Genomic DNA, 22,542 nt, shown 5'->3' with positions numbered 1-22,542 from the left:
GGAAAAGGCAGAGCCTGTGGTTGAGACTCCCCACTGCGGTGTTCAGTGGTGGCCATGCTGGCTTGACATAATTCTCCCCACAACCCTCCATAAATTATCTTCCTGGACATGGTAGGCTCCAGACAGCGTTCATCTGGCCAAGGTTCAGCTGATCTCGTCTTTTGCTGATTTGCGTGGAAAACGGTGAAACAGAAGAAATCCAAATGGATCTCTACTGACTTAAAACACCTGAGTAGGAAATAAAACACACCCTTCCCTCCATTAAAGTCCAGGACTGGGAGATGAAGGAGGGTGACTACACAGCATCAAAGAGCAGAATTTGGTCATCTGGGCCCCATATGACCTCCTGGAACAAATTAAAATGTAGCTAATGAAGACTGCAAAGAAAGAGTTTGCCACTGAGCTCTCTGCTTCTACTCTCATCCTCTCCAAGTCAGCGTACCCCAGGCCACCTCATTACTGTTCAGAAACATAATTTGGATCAAGATACATCTGACCTCTGAGACCTCTAGTGGCCCGCTTTCCAAACTGAATAATGTACCCATGTCTCAGCGAGGCATTCGGGGCTTCCACTGCATGGCCCCAGGCAGCCTTTCCAGTTTATCCCTCATCCCAACCTCCATGCAGCCTGAGCTTCACCAAGATAGGCTATTGCCATTCCTTGGGGCCACGCATGCTGCCTCTCCTCCATCCTTTTGTTCCTGCTCTCTGCTCCCTCGACACATGTCCTACATCACCTCTCGACACCCAAATCCTACACATTCAAGACCCATCTCCAGCTCCTTCTGATATTCTTTCTAATATGACTTTGTACCTCTTAAGGAAGACATTCATCTTAGCTCACCTTGTACTTGAATTACTTCTAGGTCTTCTCTCCATTTGGTTGGGAGCTCCCTTGAGACAGGGACTATACAGCCCTTATCTTTGCATTTGCTGCAGCACCTAGCAAGCGGCCTTGTACATAGAAGTGGTTCATGGACAGATTGAAAAGAATAAATGGAGGCTGAGAAGAGTAGATTTGTTTGTAAAAAATGACATACACCATTGTGAAATTCTGGGATTCCACAATATCTGACACATATTAGGTAATTAAAAAATATTATTTATTTATTTATTGAGATAGAGTCTTGCTCTGTCGCCCAGGCTGGAGTGCAGTGGCTAGATCTTGGCTCACTGCAGCCTCCTCCTCCTAGGTTCAACTGATTCTCCTGCCTGAGCCTCCCAAGTAGCTGGAACTACATGTGTACCACTATGCCCAGCTAATTTTTCTATTTTTTAGTAGAGATGGGGTTTTGCCATATTGGCCAGGCTGGTCTCGAACTCCTGGTCTCAAGTGATCCTCCTGTCTTGGCCTCCTAAATTGCTGGGCTTACAGGTCTGAGCCACCGCACCCAGCCAAAAAAAGATTTTTTTTTTAATGAATAAATGTTGAAGGCCTTTTGGAATAGGATGTAAGAGGATACAGGTAGTATTTCTAGTAGAAGTGGATCTGCCAGGTTATTAGTAATACAGGCTTTAAATCTTGATAGAAATAAGCATCCTGCAGAAACCACCTGGCTGGATAGAAGATATGGCTGGTGATCTTCTAGTATCTGGCATAAAGACAGCTTTCCAATTTGTATCCTGAGTTTGAGTCACAAACTGCATCACCATGAATACATCTCTGAATCTCTCTTAGCCCTGGCTGATTGCCTATAAAATGGGGATAATAATAGCTACCTCACAGGCCGGTTGCAAGAACTGAATTATATAAGGTATAATAACTTTCTTCAGACTATGAGGCTCAATAAAATTTTCATACTTTTAAACAGTATTAGAGAGAGAGAGATTTCCACTATTTAGGCAACTGTTTTCTAATGATGATGGTTTGGTGAACTCTTGGCTTGCCCTGATGACAATTTCACCTTTCAGAAAAAGAAAACAAGAACTGCTTCTTTAGTCTTAGTATGATTGTCTCAGAACAACTTGGTGCTGTGAAGTGAAGGAAACCCTAAGTGTTTGCTGTAATGACCAGAGAGTGTCAGTCAAACTCCTTGGCCTAAAGATAGGACATGTCAAATAGTTCAGAGTAGTGGTTCTGAAGCTTGCAAGCTAAAGAGAAATATAGATTAAGAGAGATGGTAGAGCTTAAAAAATAAAGTTTTAGACCGAGTAATAAGTGGAAAAAATGAGGGGCCTCAAACGTTAATAATAATAATATTTCTGGAGTCTTTTTTTTTTTTTTTTTTTTTTTTTTTGAGACAGAGTTTCGCTCTTGTTTCCCAGGCTGGACTACAATGGCGCAATCTTGGCCCACTGCAACCTCCGCTTCCCAGGTTCAAGTGATTCTCCTGCCTCAGCCTCCCAATCAGCTGGGCTTACAGGCATGCGCCACCAGACCCAGCTGATTTTTGTATTTTTAGTAGAGACAGGGTTTCTCCATGTTGGTCAGGCTGGTCTCAAACTCCCAACCTCAGATGATCTGCCTGCTTCGGCCTCCCAAAGTGCTGGGATTACAGCCGTGAGCAACCACGCCCGGCCCTATGGAGTCTTTTTAATGTACCAGGACTGTGTTAAAAGCTCAAAGCCTATTTCCCCTTTTAACTTTCACAATATTCCTATGTCATGCCCTTGAATTAGCTTAATTTTAAAGTGGTCATATGCAGAAGATGGAAAGAATTTTAAAATTTGACACAAAACTATAATAATTAGGACAAAAAAGCTAAAACCTAATTGAGTCAAAGTTGGTGATTCACACAGAAGATAATAAAATGGATGTTTTTAGCCATGTTCAGAATAAGATATGGAAGATATAGAAGAAATAAGCCTCCCTCCTGGAATAGGTAATGGGAGATTAACAGGTGATGGAGGTAAGTCATAGATGGCTCTTTTATTTCTGTCTTACCCATCAAGGGGAATGTTCTTCAAATTGTCAAGAACAGTTAAAAGAAAACAAAAATCTAAGCTAGATGAGGAGCTAGCAGAAAAATGCCCACTGTCTTTAGTGAGATTAACTATTCAGGTGCAGATGAATTACACATTGGGATATTTAGTGAAGAAAGTGATAGTGGAGCCACTGTTAGTATCATTTAGAAATCATGGAGAACAGAAAGGTCCTAAAAGACAAGACAGGCAAATGTTTCCATTTTTGTAAAGAAGGGAAGGGTGGATTCTGAAAACCACAGGCTACTGAAATTTAGGACAGAGCTCCAGAGGGTTATATGATTATTCATGTATTTTGGGATTGCCTAGAAAAGAAATCTGGGATTTTTTTTTAAGACAAAATGGATTTACTAAGAATAAATCATGCCAAACTTTTTTTTTTCAGTAACGTTTCAAAGCTGATAGATAAAAAAAAAAACATGCTGTGAGCATAATGTATCTGACTTCAGAAAAGAATTGGATGAAGTCACTTATTATACCTTTCTAAATAATATAAAAAAGAATGAGCTAGATAATAGTACCGCTTGGGGTTGATAAGTCACTGTATAGCAAATTATCTAGTGGTTTTTGACAGGGCTCTGTCTTGGGTATTGAACTGTCCAACATGTCAGTGACTTGAGCAAAGACAGCATTGTATCGTGTTTGCAATTCAAAGCTAGAAAAGAGTTGAACATGTTGGATGCTATCATTCATATTTACAAAGTCCTACCAGATAATACAATGGGCCAAAATCAATCAGATGATATTTAACAAGAATAAATGAAAGCTGTCAACTAGGAGTGAAAAGCAAATTGCAGAAGTTCAGGATGGGAGACATCTATCCTAAGAGTTCTAATCAACAACAAATCCTAATCAGTGTTGAGGATAGTGCCTGACACATAATGGACACTCAAAAATGTTTGCCGAATGAATGAATGAACAGATACTGTGATGCAACTGTTTATAAAAAGCTCCTTACATTTTAGGTTTCATTAGTGCATACATATGGCCAGGTTAAGGAAGCTAATAGTCCCACTGTACTCTTAATTGTCCAGGCCACTTCTACTACTGTGTCTAGTCCTGGACACATTTCACAGGGACACTGTCAAGTCAAAGATTACCTTGAAAAGAGTCACCAAAAGAGCACCTATCTGGACCCCATTTTTTTGTTTTGTTTGGTTTTGTTTTTTGTTTTTTACCACATTTAAGTAGAAAAGTTAAAGGAACTAGAAAAATGAAGGAGCCAGACAGAAGACATGAAAAATATGAAAATTGCCTTACAATATTTGAAAAAAGGGCTAGGTGCAGTGGCTCATGCGTGTAATCCCAGCACTTTGGGAGTCTGAGGCAGGAGTATCACTTGAGCCCACACATTCAAGACCAGTCTGGGTAAAAAATTAGGAATAATTTTTTTTTTTTTTTTTTGAGACAGAGTCTCACCCTGTTGCCCAGGCTGGAGTGCAATGGCGTGATCTCAGCTCACTGCAACCTCTGTCTCCCAGGTGCAAGCGATTCTCCTGCCTCAGCCTCCTGAGTAGCTGGGGTTACAGGCAGGCGCCACCACGCCCACCTAATTTTTTTTGTTGTTGTTGTTATCCTTAGTAGAGATGGGGTTTCACCATGTTGGCCAGGCTGGTCTCAAACTCCTGACCACGTGATCCACCCACGTCGGCCTCCCAAAGTGCTGGGATTACAGGCATGAGCCACTGCGCCCAGACAAAAATACGTTTTTTAAAAAATTAGCCTGGCTTGGTGGTATATGCCTGTAGTTCCAGCTGCTCAGGAGGCTGTGGCAGGAGGATCACTTGAACCCAGGAGTTTGAGGCAGCAGTGAGCTGTGATCATGCCACTGCACTCCAGCCTGGGCAACAGGGCAAGATCTTGTTTCAAAAAAATAAAAATAATTAAAAATAAATTTTAAATAATATTTGAAAAATGTCATTTGGAATGAAGATCAGACTAAATCTCTCTCTAGCTCTGAAGAGTAAAATTAGGATCCATTGGTAGAAGACAGAGGAAACAAATATTGGCTCTGTATTAGGAAAGTCTTGGAGAGTGATCCAAAAGTGAAATGGACTTCTCTGCCGAGTAATGAGTTCCTTGTTACTGGAAATGTGCTGGTAGAGGCTGCACTTTTATTGAAGGAATTTGTGAAGTGAGATATTAAGCTGGATGACTTATAATGCTAATATTTTGTCATTCTACCAAGGCTAGAGAAGTTTCATGGGCGCTTAAGAAATTGCTTTGCAGCTCTCTCCTGTAACATGACCTTGGGCTTCTGTGCACACTCACAGCTTTGTTGTCTACTAGATAGTTGCATACTATGATGAATCTCATACTTTTTCAAAACATAAAGTCCTCTGCAGATGTTTAGCATAATTGCTGTGTTTCCTTTCACTAGATGGATGTGTGTGTGTGTGTGTATACTCTGTATACTTTATATTTGTTCAAATTGCCATAAGAAAACTTTGAAACAGACTGCATTTATCACAGCTAGGAGTCACCCAGAGTACTTTCAGAAAAAGCAATTTGCTGATTTACCTTTTATATGTATTTCCAAAGCACTAAAGTTACAAAGACCTAGTGTATAGAGCATGAAGATAAATAAGCAAAGGCAAACAAGAATATCCATCGCAAGAGACATTAATGTCAAGGAGGCAATTTTTAAATGTACAATTATTTAAAAAGAAGAGGAAAGGTTGACAATGATGGCTTCCATCATATGTTTAAAAGTGCCAAAGAGCAAAGCCATTTGCCAAACAAAGCAAAGAGCTCCGGACTACCTTTGTGAGTTTGCTGCTTGCAGGCCAGGCCACTCTGGACTCCTTTGCCCAAGCAGACAAAATATTATCATTTCCAGTTCTTTAAAGCTGACACCCTGCTTCATAACTTTGACATTCAACATATCATAATATTTTTGACTACCAGGTCCACTTTTCAAAAAGCATCTTTTGAAAATTCTTTCTGAAGATAGCAATATTTCAAATCTTCATTGCCTGGGCTTGCTTTTTCATCTCCTGCCAGTCACTGAAATCATATTTAATCAGACTGGGCTATGTGGTTCCTGTGTCCGGCTGGTCCCAAGCATGGAAATGTAGCTTTTGGACAGTGCCGTAAAATCAGGCATTCCTAAGTAGCTGGGGTTACAGGCAGGCGCCATCACGCCCGCCTAATTTTTTTTTGTTGTTGTTGTTATCCTTAGTAGAGATGGGGTTTCACCATGTTGGCCAGGCTGGTCTCAAACTCCTGACCAAATTGTCAATTACACAAAGATGCCAAGTTTAGAGGGAAAGGATTTATATAACCAACAAAGTGTTCCACATTTTAAAAAAGACATAATTGTGAGTAATAAAACTCAGAGTGGACACACTCTATTTTATCTATTTTTTTTTCACTTCATAAGTAGTTGTAGTGGTGCCCTCAGATACTATGGGATGTGGGAAAATCAGTAAGATATAGACTTGGCAGCATGAAGGGACTTAAGGTGGTGGAAAGATTAGGACCAGTCCTGGGATAAGGAGTTGAAACGTTATTTAGAATCCACTAGGGAGTTATTGAAGGATTTCATTTGCTTGCTTGCATTGAGAAGGCAATAACTTGATCAGAACAGTCCTACAGGAAGTTCAATCTCTCAGTCCAAAAAGTCCGTGCAGAAAGAGACCTAAAGTAGGAAGGGGAGTCAGGAATCTAACAGAGAAGCCCAGAGGTGGAGCAGAGTCAGAGACACCGTTTGAGATCCGAGCACCCACTGACTGACAGCCTTCAGTTCCAATCCAATCTGCACTGCATTCTGGGTACTAACCCTGCAAGATAACCAGCTGCAATTGCCAAGAAAACCTGTGCAGCTGGTGGTGAGTGAAAACCGAGGATGCGAACTCAATGTGCTGCAGCTGAAGAAACAGTTGTACCTGGAACCGCCCAGTGGGTTCACCTTGCCCACTGCCTACACAGAAACCATTTATCAAGACAGGGGAATTGCAGTGGAGACAGGGTAATACACGTAGAGCTGGCTGTGTGGGAGACCAGAGTTTTATTATTACTCAAATCAGTCTCCCCAAGCATTCAGGGATCAGAGTTTTTAAAAATAATTTTGCAGGTAGGGGCTTGGGAAGTGGGGAGTGCTGACTGGTCAGGTTGGAAATGAAATCATTGTGAGTCGAAATTAGGTTTTCTTAATGTCTTCTGTTCCTGGGTGTGATGGCAGAAATGATTGGGCCAGATTACTGGTCTGGGTGGTGTCAGCTGATACATCCAGTGCAGGGTCTGCAAAATATCTCAAGCACTGATGTTAGGTTTTACAATAGTGATGTTACCCCCAGGAGCAATTTGGGTAGGTTCAGACTTTTGGGGCCAGAGGCTGCATGACCTCTAAACTGTAATTTCTAATCCTGTAGCTAATTTATTAGTCCTGCAAAGGCAGACTGGTCCCCAGCCAAGAAGGGGGTCTTCGGGAAAGGGCTGTTAACAATTTTGCTTCAGAGTCAAACCATCTACTGAATTCCTTCCCAAAGTTAGTTCAGCCTATGCCCGGGAATGAACAAGGAAAGCTTAAGTGTTAGAAGCCAGATAGAGTCGGTTAGGTCTGATTTCTCTCACTGTCATGATTTCCTGAGTTATAATTTGGCAAAGGCAGTTTCATACCCAGTGACTGTTTTCCTGAGTGCTCTCCAGGGTGGTGGCCAGGCAGAGGTGTGGTCGAGCCGGGAGGTGGGATGGTTCCAGCCTCAGGGGCCTGGCTGCTTCTTCCTTCGTGGAGGGACAAAACGGTCATCCTCCTCCCTCTGTAGTGTTTTCCCCTGCGTTTTGCTCCTTCTGCTATGTGTGGGTGTGTTGGGATAAGATAGGGCAGGATGAGCACCGGGAAAGAGGGCTGGCAAGAGGAAGGGAACCCTGTCTGTTCTCTTCCCCTTCCCGATGACGCTGCCTCTGGAGAAGGTGAGGAAAACTCGCACCCAAAAGGCTCCAGGCTCCTGGGGCCAGAGCTTTCTGCTTTTTCCAGACTCCATATGACTGATGTGAAAACGTTGAGTTTCCTGAGCCTGCTTGCCCTCTGGGTAGTCTAACTGCTCTGATGATAAAATAAGTGTAGAGGCACTGAAGTAAAGAATTTGCAATAAAAAAGAAAATGAAAAATGGAAGCCATAAGAGAAATGAGTATTGGATCAAGTGTGAAGAACGGGAAATGTCAAGGCACTTGATAATTTTTCTGCTAACAAACAGACATTGTGAAGGTGGACGTTTCCATGGTTTTCCTTGCCTGCGTTTTCTTTTGCTATTGTCATGAGATCTAGGGGCATGAGGGATTTGTCATTTGAGTGTTACATTGCAACGAAAAGCAAGGCAGAAGTGCAGAATCCACTTAAATGAGAGTATGAACACAATAGGAGATGTTGAATTGCTGCTCTCTAAACTTTATTTTCTATATAAAAAGCTTTAAATACAATCATTGAATTATTCATTGAAAGTTTGTATTAACAACATTTAATGTGCACCTGCTATATATAAAGTATCCCACTAGGTACTATTCATCAAATTAAACCCAGCTATTTAGTTATGAAAATAAACCAGGGCCCACATACCCTGTGAAGCCCTGTTAAAAGCAGGCAACATGCCCAAGAAAATATGTTTCCTTTGAATTTCACAGAAATCTTTGTTTGAGGAGGAAAAATCAAGAGTTTTTGTTATAAGCCACTATGTGTATGCTCTGAAACAGTTAATGTAGAGAACAGAGGTAGTGGCCATAACTGAAATAAGGAGCTAGTGAGTGAGTGTGTGTGTGTGACCTAATTCAAGTTTGGTGGTCCAAGTGGTATTTTTCTTGGCCTGTAAAAACTACAGGTATTTGCAAAACTGTTCTAAATAGTAATGTAATAGAAGTTTTTAAAAAATTGAGTTAGTGCGTATGTTTGGACTCAATTTCTCCCTCTTTTGGTTACTATATATGGTTCTAATTTCTAGCTGTGCAGTTACTATTGTAAATTCTCAACATTTAAAAAAATTTTCAGATACAAATTATATTTACTGATAATAATTTTTACATATTTAAGGGGTACATGTGAATTCTCAACAATTAATATTAAATAAAAGGAGAAGAATTCTGTTCTATCCCAGATTAGAAATACCTTAGAATTTCTATTTGTGTCTATTTTCCTCCATTCCATTATTTTCTTCCTCTTCATACCACATTTATATACGTCTTACCATTTATTTATATTTATTTAATACTTTACTTCGGGAAACTTAGTATTGTTCTGGAATCAGAAAGCCCTTCTAGCTAGTCTGTCTTGCCAGGTCTTTCTGATTCTTCTCCCTCAGGAAGCAAGTGGTGGTGACCACATCGACATAAGAGATTTCCCATCTAACTCCTCCCACCATCTCTGTAGGTCACAGAACCTCACGCCAACTGGCTCTCTTCAGACTATGGTCAACTGGAAAATCGAGTGAGATTTCAGAAGGGTGGGAAAATGAACCTAGAAAGTCTAATGTGGAGAAAGCCTTAAAATATATCCTTCATGTTCCACTGTAGTGATTATTTTCTTTGGCGATACTGCAACATAAATAGGTATTCTTGGCTAGTTCATCTGTGGGCAGCACCATCTTGGCATTTACACTCTTCAGAAAAGGTACCTGAGGAGAAAGATGGTCCAAGTTACTTGCCACAAATCACACAGATTAACAGCAGCACAGTCTGGGTGTATATGTGTAATATATTTCTTTTTATTATTTTTATATACAAGTAATGGTTGTTTCTTGTAGAAAAGTTAAAACAATGAAGATGAGCAGGAAGAAAAAAATACCATCCAAACACCCAGCAAATAACCATATTAATGTAGACATATTTTCTTCTAATCTTCTGGGTATGTATGTATATATATGTACATATATATATACATGCACACTTTTTTCTAAACCCATATTGACCTATAACCTCCTTTTTTTTAATACTTAACAAAATACTGGGAATGTCTTTTTGTGTTTTTAATATTCAGCTATTCCAAAGTATTCCATTTTATGATTATACTGTAAGTAGCCAGCCCTCTCCTTTTGGACATATATGTTGTGCGAAGTGTTGATTACAATAAGTATTTCTGAAATGAACATTCTCATCCATACATCTTGGTGCTGTTTTTTTTTCTGTAACCCAGGACAGTGCTGAAGTGCTTCTTTTTTTGTTCTTTAATTTCCTCAGTTTTAGTTCCTAGAAGTGGTAATGCTGGGCTGTTGGGTTTACATATGTTTAAGGTTCTGATGCACGTGACTAAATTACCCTCCAGAAAAGGTCCACTTTAAGTTCTACTTAAGGCTTTCCCACCCTGGGACAGCTGAAGACTGGCCAGAGCTTTGCAGCTGCAATGATGTGTTTACCACCTCCCTTATCCAGCAACATTTGCAGTTAGCCTCCGACCTTGTTCCTGGGATTGTTTCCGGTGAAAATTAGCCAGGCCTGGCTAATTTTTGTATTTTTAGTAGAGACAGGGTTTCACCATATTGGTCAGGCTGATCTTGAACTCCTGACCTCGTGATCTGCCCACCTCGGCCTCCCAAAGTGCTGGGTTTGGGAATGGTACCTGTGGATGCACCTGGAGGCGTGTTTAGACACTAGCTGAAATCACTTTGGTCTTTCTAGCAAACTTTAGCCAATGGGCTCCACTCACAAAGGGTCAGCTTCCAAGAGCAGATTTTAGCTCAGGGCCTCTTATGTTCAGGACAACAAGGCTGAAAACCAGAAGATATGTGGGCTTAAGCAGATATGTGAATAGCTACCCACATAGGAAAAACAAAACAAAACAGAAAATAAGGTGGGAGTCCTTTTACAACCATGGATACCTTTTCTTTTCTTTTCTTTTTGTTTTTTGAGACGGGATCACTCTTTTGCCCAGGCTGGAGTGCAGTGGTTCGATTATGGCTCACTGCAGCCTCAATCCCCCAGGCTCAAGCAATCCTCCACCTCAGTGTCCCAAGTAGCTGGGACTACAAGTATGTGCCACCACACCTGGCCATTTTTTTTTTTTTTGAAATGGAGTCTTGCTCTGTCACCCAGGCTGGAGTGCAGTGGTGTGATCTTGGCTCACTGCAACCTCTGCTTCCCAGGTTCAAGCAATTCTCCTGCCTCAGCCTCCTGAGTAGCTGGGACTACAGGCGAACACCACCATGCCTGGCTAATTTTTGTATTTTTAATAGAGACGGGGTTTCACCATATTGGTCAGGCTGGTCTTGAACTCCTGACCTCATGATCTGCCCTCCTCAGCCTCCCAAAGTGCTGGGATTACAGGCGTGAGCCACCGTGTCCATCCTGGCCAATTTTTTTAAATTTATTTTTTGCAGAGATGAGGTCTAACTACGTTGCCTAGCTTGATTTCAAACTCCTGAACTGAAGCGATTCTCCCACCTCGGCCTCCCAAAGTGCTCGGATTACAGGCATGAGCCTCTGTGCCCAGCCAGTACCTCTAATTATCTAATTGAGCATTGTTAAATTCAGGGATGGGTTGCTGAGGGACGATATGACAGATTACACTCGATTTGATGTGTGCTGACTAAGGCCTGTGCATGCCTAGCATTGCTTTAGTCATGGAATGAACCATACTCAGGTTCAGATTCTAGTCCTGCCGCTTCCTATGTCCTTGAGCAAGTGCCTTCACTTATCTGAGCCTCACTTTCCTCATCCATAGTTATTCCAATTGCATTTGGTTGCAGTGAGTAGAAATTAAGTATTTAGGCTGGGCACAGTGGCTCACACCTGTAATCCCACCACTTTGGGAGGCCGAGGCAGGTGAATCACTTGAGCTCAGGATTTCGAGACCAGCCTGGGCAACATGGCAAAACCCTGTCTCTACAAAAAATATATAAATTAGCTGGGTGTGGTGGCTCACACCTGTGGTCCCAACTACTTAGGAGGCTAAGATAGAAGGATGACTTGAGCCTAGGAGGCAGAGGCTGCAGTGAGTTGAGATCATCCCACTGCACTGCAGCCTGGGGGACAGAGTGAGATCCTGTCTTTAAAAAAAAAAAAAAAAAAAAGGGAAGAAATCAAGTATTTAAAGCACCTAAGGACAGCCCCTAGCCCCATGGTAGTGCTCAGCAAGTGTTTGGTGAATGAATGGATTCATACTCTAAGCTTACATAGAGTTTACTTTGCTTTCAGATGGGGTTCTGCGTGCTCATTGTACTAATCACTATATGAGAATTGTATTGTTTATTTTCAAATTTGCCACATATTGTCTGTTTCTCCATCAACACAAAACATTCTCAGGAGGACAGTTGGTTCCCAGTGCCTGAAACAGTGCCTAGCACACAGAAGATGGTGAATCAATATTTGTGGTTATTTCTCACTCACATTCCGTCCAGCAACCCAGTCTTGTTACCAGGAGGCTGTTCAGCACAGGACACTTGCCACACCATTTGTTGACCCTCCACTTCCCCCTCTTCCACTTATCACACCATTTGTTGATCTGTGCTTGCTTCCAGCCATCCTCCGTTACCTGAAGAACGATGGGAAGGTGCATTTGGTGGTTTTCAACAACCTGCAGCTGGCAGACGGAAGGCGGCACAGGATCCTCCTGAGGCTGAGCAATTTGCAGCGAGGGGCTGGCTCCCTAGAGCTCTACCTGGACTGCATCCAGGTGGATTCCATTCACAATCTCCCCAGGGCCTTTGCTGGCCCCTCCCAGAAACCTGAGACCATTGAATTGAGGACTTTCCAGAGGAAGCCACAGGTAGGAACCCACAAACCATTCTCTGAAGTGGAAAAATGAGCTGCCAGTGCCTAGGGTGCGCAGAGGAGTGTGCTGAGAAATTCCTGCTGCAGGTCAGTGGGTCTAATGCCGCTTGCACATCAGAATCACCTGGGGAGCTTGAAAAGCAAGTGATAGGGGGCTGCCCCTAAGACAAACGGAATCCAAATCTGTCGGGTGGGGCCTAGCATATTTTTATGCTAGGGACATCAGCATATTTTTAAAACACCAATTCTAATGTGATGCCAAAATTGAGAGCTTGTGCTTTCAGTGATAAGTAGAGACTCTGGATACAATTGTAACGTTGGGAAGGAAGGGCAAAAGTAAAAATAACTACCTCAGGGTGATGACATTATCTATTTTCAATTTTCTATAATGAAAATAAAAAAGAATGATTGGAAACTGCCAAGCTTTCATAACAGCATTTTCACAGGTCTTGTCAGAACGTCCACTAACAAAAGGGAGCTTAGCTTAGCTGCATTTGGTCTTAAGATACCATCACCTCTGTCTTCTGTTTTACTCCATGTTGTGATGGTATTTTTATTATTCTGTCATTGCACTTGCTGTAGAAATTGCCGCATACATTTCTTTTAGGATTTTGTGCTAGGCAGTGCTTTGTTTTCTATAAAGAACTAGTATTCTTTGTCCTTTCCAATAACGTATAACTGGTTAAAGTTCCTGAATTTCATCCACTATATAAGCTAATGTCAAATCAGTAACTATGTTCATCTATAATGGCCCATATTACTTTTGTCTGCTACCTCTCAATCCTCACTTTCCATTTGTTAATTCATTACATTAATATATGCTTTAGTTACAAGCTACTCTGAGCCCTTTGTACAGAGAAGCAGGGTGTAAGCAATAATTTCCATTGCAAGTAGGAATGCTGTGCAGTTTTAGATAGTAATATAAAAACTATGAATCTGATCCTAGAAGTTTTGCGCTTGAACAACAGGAAGCATTTTTAATCGGAAATTCCAAGAAAGCTAAAATCCAAGGTTTTGGGGGATTTTTGTTTTTCAGTCATCTATAGAGAGATTTTTAATGTAGATTTACATATGGAAAAAAATAGAAAGATATGCTAAACTCTATTTCTGCATCCCCAAAGTAGCACACATAATCAGAATGACAGTCAGAAATTGTGTCACTGCTCATTTCAGAAATTAGTGTTCACCACCAAATAAGTCAATTTCTAAAAGTCAGGACTCAGCCCTGACAAAGTCATCAGACACTGTACTTACTGGAATTTTCTCAGAAGCTCTACCTCCTTAGACCATGGTAGTGATCACAGTGGCTCAGTCTCATAGTCACCCACTCACTCATTCAGTCAGTCAACAAATAGGCACATTCTAGGCATTAGTGCTACCATGGTGGGCAAAGCCAGTCATTTTCCTGACTGCAGAGATTATAGTCTGATGTCCAATACAATATGTGTTAAACAGCACATGTTGCCTAAATCTTAGCTAAATCAAAAAGCAGAATTCCTCTGAAAATCCTTAGTTGTGCTCATTTCTAAAATAAGGATGATGACTTTGGCAGTTAACATAAACGTTTTGTTGTATATAGATATAATAAAAGTGATTGCAAGCAGAATTCACAAGATAAAAGGGCAAGGAAATTGACTTTTTGACTAACAATGAATAATATCAACCCGTAATGTAAAAATATGATGCCAACTACCTAATGATCATAGAAGATATCATTTATTCATTCTCATATCCCAAAGAAATCAGAGGCTTTTCTAGACCCTTGAGCCAAGACATCCAAAAAATAATACTGCTTAAAATTGAGGTTAACACCTTATTTATTATGATCTAAATTCCATAAACAAGTTACAGACAATTCTTAAGAGGCTCCTGTCACAAAATAACTCCTTTGCCATGTAGGAAAAGAGCCTTTTGTTTTCTCAGCCCTCTTGGTGACAATGCCAGCATTTTCCTAGGCTACTGGCTACTTACATATTCACTTTAGTCAAAAAGATAGGGCTGGCAGGCTTTAGGAAAAAATGTGATCCTACAAAATTATGTAAGATGTCAGAGGGTCCAAGTATACAGGACTACTTGATTATGAAAATTGCGTGAGTAGGCAAGCACATTGGCTTTTGAACAGTGTCAGCAATCTGTGGTATGAATGTGATTTCTTCCAGGACTTCTTGGAAGAGCTGAAGCTGGTGGTGAGAGGCTCACTGTTCCAGGTGGCCAGCCTGCAAGACTGCTTCCTGCAGCAGAGTGAACCGCTGGCTGCCACAGGCACAGGTGTGGGCTCTTGGGCAGTTTGCATACCTTCATCAACACAAACTCCAAAGACCCTGAATAGGCTGAGTCCCATCACCAAAAAGTGGGACTGTCAACAGAGCAGCCCAACAAGACGTATCTATGAAAATCGGGCTCTTGAACAAAATCCAGGGCAAGGAATATTTTCATTATGCTTTTATTTTTATGATTCACATGAATTTAGACTTAGTCAGTGGCATCATTATCATTTTTTTTTAGCTGAATTAAAGAAATTACCCCAAATTAAATTCAAATATTCTGGGTTTTTGAATCATCTTGTCATGATGATTTCCTGGGGAATAATTTGGTTTTGAGTCACTTAGAAATGACCATCACTGGCTGAAAACTCTTTGCCTTTTGCTGTTCCTGCAGGGGACTTTAACCGGCAGTTTTTGGGTCAAATGACACAATTAAACCAACTCCTGGGAGAGGTGAAGGACCTTCTGAGACAGCAGGTAACAAGCGGGACATATCATCAGAAAAGCCCTGGTCTTCTCAGAGCAGCTCCCCACAAGCTAGTGGAGCTGCAGGCCTGCCCAGGCACGGGGGCGGCCTCTGAACCAGATTTCTGGGGGCCCATGCAGCCCCGCACACCAGGGCTGTGCTGGAAGTTCTCTGGAAATGGGGGCCAAACTCATGATGAACACACCATGGCTCTAAGCAGAGCGGGAGCCATCAAGGGCTGCTAACGCTACTGTAAGAAGTGTTACAGAGAGCCAGGTGCGGTGCCTCACGCCTGTAATCCCAGCACTTTGGGAGGCTGAGATGGGCGGATCATGAGGTCAGGAGTTCGAGACCAGCCTGACTCTCTAAAAAACCAAAATTAACAGGCATGGTGGTCATCCTGTAATCACTACTCAGGAGGCTGAGGCAGAGAACCTGGAACCGGAGAAAGTGTTACATAGATAGCTCCACATGGATTCTTTCATTCCTGGATGATATCAGGCATTCCTTTTCAATCCTTTTTTCCCCTTCTCATTTTTAAAGGTTAAGGAAACATCATTTTTGCGGAACACCATAGCTGAATGCCAGGCTTGCGGTAAGTGCTTTTCTAGTAATGGGCTCGCCTGAGTCGGATGATGCAGGCTGATGAAGGGCTTGTGGTGAGGCTGTGTTGACCGCAGTTTCTGAAGGTCTACCACATAGTTGGAGGGGAGGGAGGAAAAGTTCAATAGGAAACCAAATTTTGTTTTGCCTTCCATATATCTTCCTGGCGGTGAATACGCCTGTGGATGATTGTTTTTCTCTAGGTCCTCTCAAGTTTCAGTCTCCAACTCTAAGCACAGTGGTGCCCCCGGCGCCCCCTGCACCGCCAACACGCCCACCTCGTCGGTGTGACTCCAACCCATGTTTCCGAGGTGTCCAATGTACCGACAGCAGAGATGGCTTCCAGTGTGGGCTCTGCCCCGAGGGCTACACAGGAAATGGGATCACCTGTATTGATGTTGATGAGGTAAAAGTTCACTTAGACAGGGAGGGGATCCCTAAGTATCCTCCTTACCCTGCAGCTTTTTGGAAAAAGAAGCCAAGCTGATGATTAAGGGCTGACTTGGGCTGTTCTCCAGGCTCCATCGAAAAACCACTTGCTTGGAGACCCTGAGACACAGGGACGGCGGAAGGAGACATGACCCAAGGTTATGGCTGCATTTGTCATTTTTCCTCTGTGTTTCCAACTCTTCTACTGGTCCATTGGCTACAGTGCTGAGGTTTCTGCTTTACACACTGACATTTGCATTGGTTATTTCTCTTAAGTAGTCTGTGCTACAATTTTGTTTTTCCCCCACTTTTGCAAATACGGAAGGGGAGGACTTTTCTAAGGGTATATTTCAGGAGTCACCATGGATTTCTTCAGGCTTCCTAAAATAAAGGAGCAGAGGGGAATCTCACACCAACAAGGGGGAGGCCCTGTAACCTACGAGTAACTAAACGTGACCAGGGAGGGCCCCAGAGGAGGCACATCCAGCAAATACCAGCTGTTTGACCGGCTGGCAGAGCCCCAGAAAAGACTGTTTCAAGACCCTGGTTAGGCAGGCCAGGCCTAGTGGCTGAAGCCTGCAATCTCAACACTTTTTTGGGAGGCTGAGGCAGTAGGATCACATGAGCCCAGGAGTTTGAGACCAGCCTGGGCAACAAGAAAAAAATCCTATCTCTACAAAAAATATGATAATTACCTGGGCATGGTGGCATGTGCCTGTGGTCCCAGCTACTCTGGAAGATGAAGTAGGAGGATTGCCTGAGGCAGGAGGTTGAGGCTGCAGTGAGCCATGATGGCACCACTGCACTCTAGCCTGGGCACAACCGTGTCTCAAAAAAAAAAAAAGAAAAAATAAAAAAAACAACATGGTTAGGCAATCACCAGTCCAGTTGCAAAGTAGTGTTCATAGCAGGTAGGAAGGCTGCCACCAAAATGTGCCTTCAATGTGCCTTTCTCCTCCCACCCAGCCCAAGGAAGGCTGAGAGGAGAAGCGCAGGGGAGAGATGCAGGTAGGGAACTTAGGCACACTGGCTCCCTGGGGCTCCTGCAGGCCCGTGGTAACCTTAGTAACACTCAGCTGATTACCTTCCCTAGTAGTAAGCAATTAAGATGGTCTCTAGTAATCCCTCAATTGGAGAAACATCTGCATACATTTCACTGAACTGCATCTGGTTTTTATCTGTGAGCTGGAATTTTCCTCTTTCTGAAAGGGCAGGAAGTGGTCATGTTTTTTACATTAGTTGAAGTGGTTTAAAAAAAAAAAAAAAAAAAACAATCTCCAAGATCCCTAGAGCCTTGGAATAGCATGGACTTGACAGGAGGCAGGCACAGGCCCTGAGGGATTACGTGGTACTGAAGAGGCACCAGCCCTGGCTTTGCCTTCTTGAGGTCTTCCTGATTGAGTAGTTTTGCTGATGCTTTTGGAGGCATCTAACAGCCAGCTAAGTGGTCCAGGGACATAGTCCTTTCACAGAGATTTGCAAATTCCATGTCAGAATATCAGGGGGCTTATTACATTGAGAGGTAGGCTGGTTAATATCAAGGACCCTTTCAACATGGATGTGCCATTATTCTACAACACAGCAAAGCCTACTAAAAAGCAACCTCAGATTGTGTGGTCAGGGATTCAGTGGGTAAATGGAGTTGGAAGCCTTTATTTCCTTTTATTATTTTTTCCACCAAAAGATAGTTAAATGACTAAACAAGTATGTGCAAATAGATGAAGAAAAGTTTGAGAGTGTTTTCTCAGTGTGGCTAAAGACTTTGAACTTTTTTGTCTCCAGTGCAAATACCATCCCTGCTACCCAGGCGTGCGCTGCATAAATTTGTCTCCTGGCTTCAGATGTGACGCCTGCCCAGTGGGCTTCACAGGGCCCATGGTGCAGGGTGTTGGGATCAGTTTTGCCAAGTCAAACAAGCAGGTAGGCTGAAGTCATGGTTTCTATTCATTTCTCATCTTAACAAAACAACTGTGGTTGGTTCCCACCTCTTCGGTATAACCCTTTACCTCCATGAGCAGCCAAGGCCATGTGGAATGTCATAGTGCAAAATGAGCAAATTAGGAAGCTTTTCAACTGTTTCTGAGTATTTACATTTATAAAATCTAGAAGGGAGGAAGTTTTTAAGATGAGATAATAGAGTATCTATCTCTAGATAAACAGTAAATGGGGTAATATGGCTATTGGCATAATTTCAGTCTTATTTTGTTGATAGCCGTTGAACATTTTGTCCTGCAGCATAAGTTGAGAACCAGGGAGACAAAAGCTTTGAAAAATTAGGTCACTTTTGTAGAGTCATTGTTGCCAATCCGAAGCTGTTTCAGAGATGAGGGGATTTTAAGAGTAGAAATAATCCCCCAAAGCAACCTCCCCTTTTTCTTATGTAAGCTATAAATTGCCATAAAGCACTTGAGTATTTGACAGTCTCCACTTATTTCCAAATGCTCTACTATATCCTGGTCATTATTTAACTGACTGTGAAATCCTTTTTGATGTTTTTAGTCCTTAAAAATGGTTGTTCTATAAATATATTTTACTACCTTAGGGAAATTATTAGCTTTGAAGAAAGGCAGGGGTTTATTATTTCCTAGCTGCCTATCAAAGGGTTCTAGAGGGCATGATTTTTTTTAATTATTGTTATACTTTAAGTTCTAGGGTACATATGCACAACGTGCAGGTTTGTTACCTATGTATACATGTGCCATGTTGGTGTGCTGCACCTGTTACCTTGTCATTTACATTAGGTATATCTCCTAACGCTATCCCTCCCCCCTACCCCTACCCCATGACAGGCTCTGGTGTGTGACATTCCCCACCCTGTGTCCAAGTGTTCTCATTGTTCAATTCCCAACTAAGAGTGAGAACGTGTGGTGTTTGGTTTTCTGTCCTTGCGATAGTTTGCTGAGAATGATGGTTTCCAGCTTCACCCATGTCCCTACAAACGACATGAACTCATCCTTTTTATGGCTGCATAGTATTCCATGGTGTATATGTGCTACATTTTCTTAATCCAGTCTATCATTGGTGGACATTTGGGTTGGTTCCAAGTCTTTGCTATTGTGAATAGTGCCGCAATAAACATATGTGTGCATGTGTCTTTATAGCAGCATGATTTATAATCCTTTGGGTATATGCCCAGTAATGGGATGGCTGGGTCAAATGGTATTTCTAGTTCTAGATCCTTGAGGAATCGCCACACTGTCTTCCACAATGGTTGAACTAGTTTACAGTCCCATCAACAGTGTAAAAGTGTTCCTACTTCTCCACATCCTCTTCAGCACCTATTGTTTTCTGACTTTTCAATGATCTCCATTCTAACTGGTGTGAGATGGTATCTCATTGTGGTTTTGATTTGCATTTCTCTGATGGCCAGTGATGTTGAGCATTTTTTCATGTGTCTGTTGGCTGCATAACTGTCTTCTTTTGAGAAGTGTCTGTTCATATCCTTTGCCCACTTTTTGATGGGGTTGTTTGATTTTTTCCTATAAATTGTTTAAGTTCTTTGTAGATTCTGGATATTAGCCCTTTGTCAGATGGATAGATTGTAAAAATGTTCTCCTATTCTGTAGGCTGCCTGTTCACTCTGATGGTGGTTTCTTTTGCTGTGCAGACGCTCTTTAGTTTAATTAGATCCCATTTGTCAATTTTGGCTTTTGTTGCCATTGCTTTAGGTGTTTTAGTCATGAAGTCCTTGGAGGGCATGATTTTTTAGACAAGAAAAGGGAGGCCAGCTAGACATATAGGAATGATAAGAAGCTGTTAGAGTCCTCTAAAGATGAAATCTCTAAGAACAAACCAAGGAAACATAAGGTACTTGGTGTAAGGTAGTAAGGAGTGCTTCTCAATAGATTTCCAGTAACATGGCAGACAGAACTGAAGTGGAAGGGAGCCACCTTGCTAAATTTAACAGCAAATGTTACTGCATTCCAAAGTCAAAGAAAATAAAAGGAAATGGCGCAGTGTCCAGAAACAAAGAGAAAACTCAAAGCCAGAACTGTGACTAGAGCTGATGCCTCAGCAGATCCTGGGAGGTTGGAGTTGGGTCCAGGTCTTAGTAACAGGGACCTGGCTTTTACCACCTGTGTAGAGTGGATGCAGCAATGTAGTCTGAGAACTTTGGAAAGGCCTAACACCCCTGCATAAGTCCAGGACCCTCAAAGAACCACCCTATCCATTACAAGGAGACAGGAAACCTTTATTAGCCCTAAGAAACAACAAAGAAGCTTGACTTCAGCTTTAAGACATGGTTGACAAAAATGAAAATTGCCCACAACAAATCAAAGCACCACACTTGTACCACATACAGTTATGAGTTCCAAATCTGTTATACATATAATGCAGAAACACAAGCCAAAAAATTAAAATAATAACCAGCCATGAAGAAGCGAAATCCCCAGGGCTCTGACACAAGTCAAAGGCACACCACTCTGTAAAGACACGCCAAAATTCAGGGCCAATGGAATGCCCATAGGCAAAATTTGGGCTACTGAAGATATGCTCATAAACAAAAATGGCAGTTTATATAAAGAAACTACCATGAGGAAACATGATAAATGCAAAGTAAATATAAAAAAGTAAAGAAATAAATACCATACTTAAAGAATAGGCCAATGCCCCAACTGGGCAACATGGCAAAATCCCATCCCTACAAAAAATACACACAAAAAAATTAGCCGGGTGTGATGGTGCCTGCCTGTGGTCTCAGCTACCTTGGGAGGTTGAGGTGGGAGATCACCTGAGTCTGGGAGGTCGAGGCTGCCGTGAGCTGTGATCATGCCACTGCACTCCAGCCTGAGCGACAGAGTGAGACCCTGTCTCAACAACAACAACAAAAAAGCACAGGGCAATGTGAGAAAAACAGACAAGTTTGTAAAACAGACAAATAAAAGTTTTATCAATGGAAAATTGTTGAACTTAATAGATAGGCAAAACAGATTAGACACAGCTTAGCAGGGAATTCATAGGCTAGGAGGTGAGTCTAAAGAAATCATCTAGAACGCAGCACAGAGAAATAACGACATGGAGCATATAAACAAGAGGTTAGGAGTCAAAAGAAGATATTAACAAGAAAGTTCGATATTCATCCAACTGTAGTTCCAAAGAAAGACTAGAAAGCAGTCGGGGGAAGCTGAGAATGTTCCAGAATTGAAAAAAGCTAAGAATCCTCATATAGGAGAACTACATTGAGTCCCAAGCAAGATAAAAAATAAATAAAGCTTTCCTAACCTAAAAAGGTGGTGGAACGGATGAATTACACAAGTTGTCTTTTCTGAATAACTTTCAATACCATGAAAGCAATTCTCATTTGCAATTAGATTAAGTACAAACTGGTATAAATGCAAGGGAGATGGCACAAATAACCCTCAGATTACCATTCTACCCGAAATTCTGCATCTTCACTTCACACAAAGATAGCAAAACACAGGAGATTTGCATTTCTATTTAAGCAGCATGTCTCGCTAAACTTTCTCTGAACTTTTCTGCACTAGGTCTGCACTGACATTGATGAGTGTCGAAATGGAGCGTGCGTTCCCAACTCGATCTGCGTTAATACTTTGGTAAGTATTTCTCACAGCTGTTGTTATCAAAGCAGAACTGGTTATTAAAACAAGTGTATGTTTATAGATCATAGCTTCCAAACACACCTAGAACATGTGGGCATAATATATTCGAATACTGGCAAAATAAAGGCAAAAGTTTGTGCTGAAATAGTGTTTGATATGAGTGATTTTATAAGTAATTTTTATGTAAGAATAATTTTATAAGTGCCAAGTTTGTTCTTTATTTTCTATCAAAGTTGCAATATTAGGCTATTAGATAACTATTTATTGAATAAATTAGTACTCCTGTATTTTAAAATTGTGAAGAGCTTCATAGTTTATATTAATAGTTCAGTATTTTACTGGTGACTACACAGTCCCCAAATGGCATTATTTATTTTCATAAAACTTTTTAATCATGGGGTCAGGAGATCGAGACCATCCTGGCTAACATGGTGAAACCCCATCCCTACTAAAAATACAAAAAAAAATTAGCCGGGCCTGGTGGCGGGTGCCTGTAGTCCCAGCTACTCCGGAGGCTGAGGCAGGAGAATGACATGAACCCAGGAGGCGGAGCTTGCAGTGAGCCGAGATCGCACCACTGAACTCCAGCCTGGGCGACAG

The 22,542-nt window shown here is 41.8% G+C and overlaps 1 protein-coding gene across 1 annotated transcript in view; it reads left to right on the top strand.

Annotated features, from left to right (window-relative positions):
• The window catches only part of THBS4 (thrombospondin 4), a 47,829-nt gene that overhangs the window by 7,975 nt on the left and 17,312 nt on the right, over nt 1-22,542 (top strand). Inside the window, exons 3-9 of the mRNA XM_032156957.2 lie at nt 12,367-12,614; nt 14,779-14,887; nt 15,278-15,360; nt 15,893-15,944; nt 16,156-16,358; nt 18,164-18,301; nt 21,868-21,936. Of these exons, the coding sequence (XP_032012848.1) occupies nt 12,367-12,614; nt 14,779-14,887; nt 15,278-15,360; nt 15,893-15,944; nt 16,156-16,358; nt 18,164-18,301; nt 21,868-21,936 (902 nt within the window). The remainder of the gene's footprint in view (nt 1-12,366; nt 12,615-14,778; nt 14,888-15,277; nt 15,361-15,892; nt 15,945-16,155; nt 16,359-18,163; nt 18,302-21,867; nt 21,937-22,542) is intronic.

This window comes from Hylobates moloch, unplaced genomic scaffold (genome assembly GCF_009828535.3).
Source record: "Hylobates moloch isolate HMO894 unplaced genomic scaffold, HMol_V3 SCAFFOLD_6, whole genome shotgun sequence".
Lineage (NCBI taxonomy): Eukaryota > Metazoa > Chordata > Mammalia > Primates > Hylobatidae > Hylobates > Hylobates moloch.
This window is presented reverse-complemented; position numbering and strand designations above follow the sequence as displayed.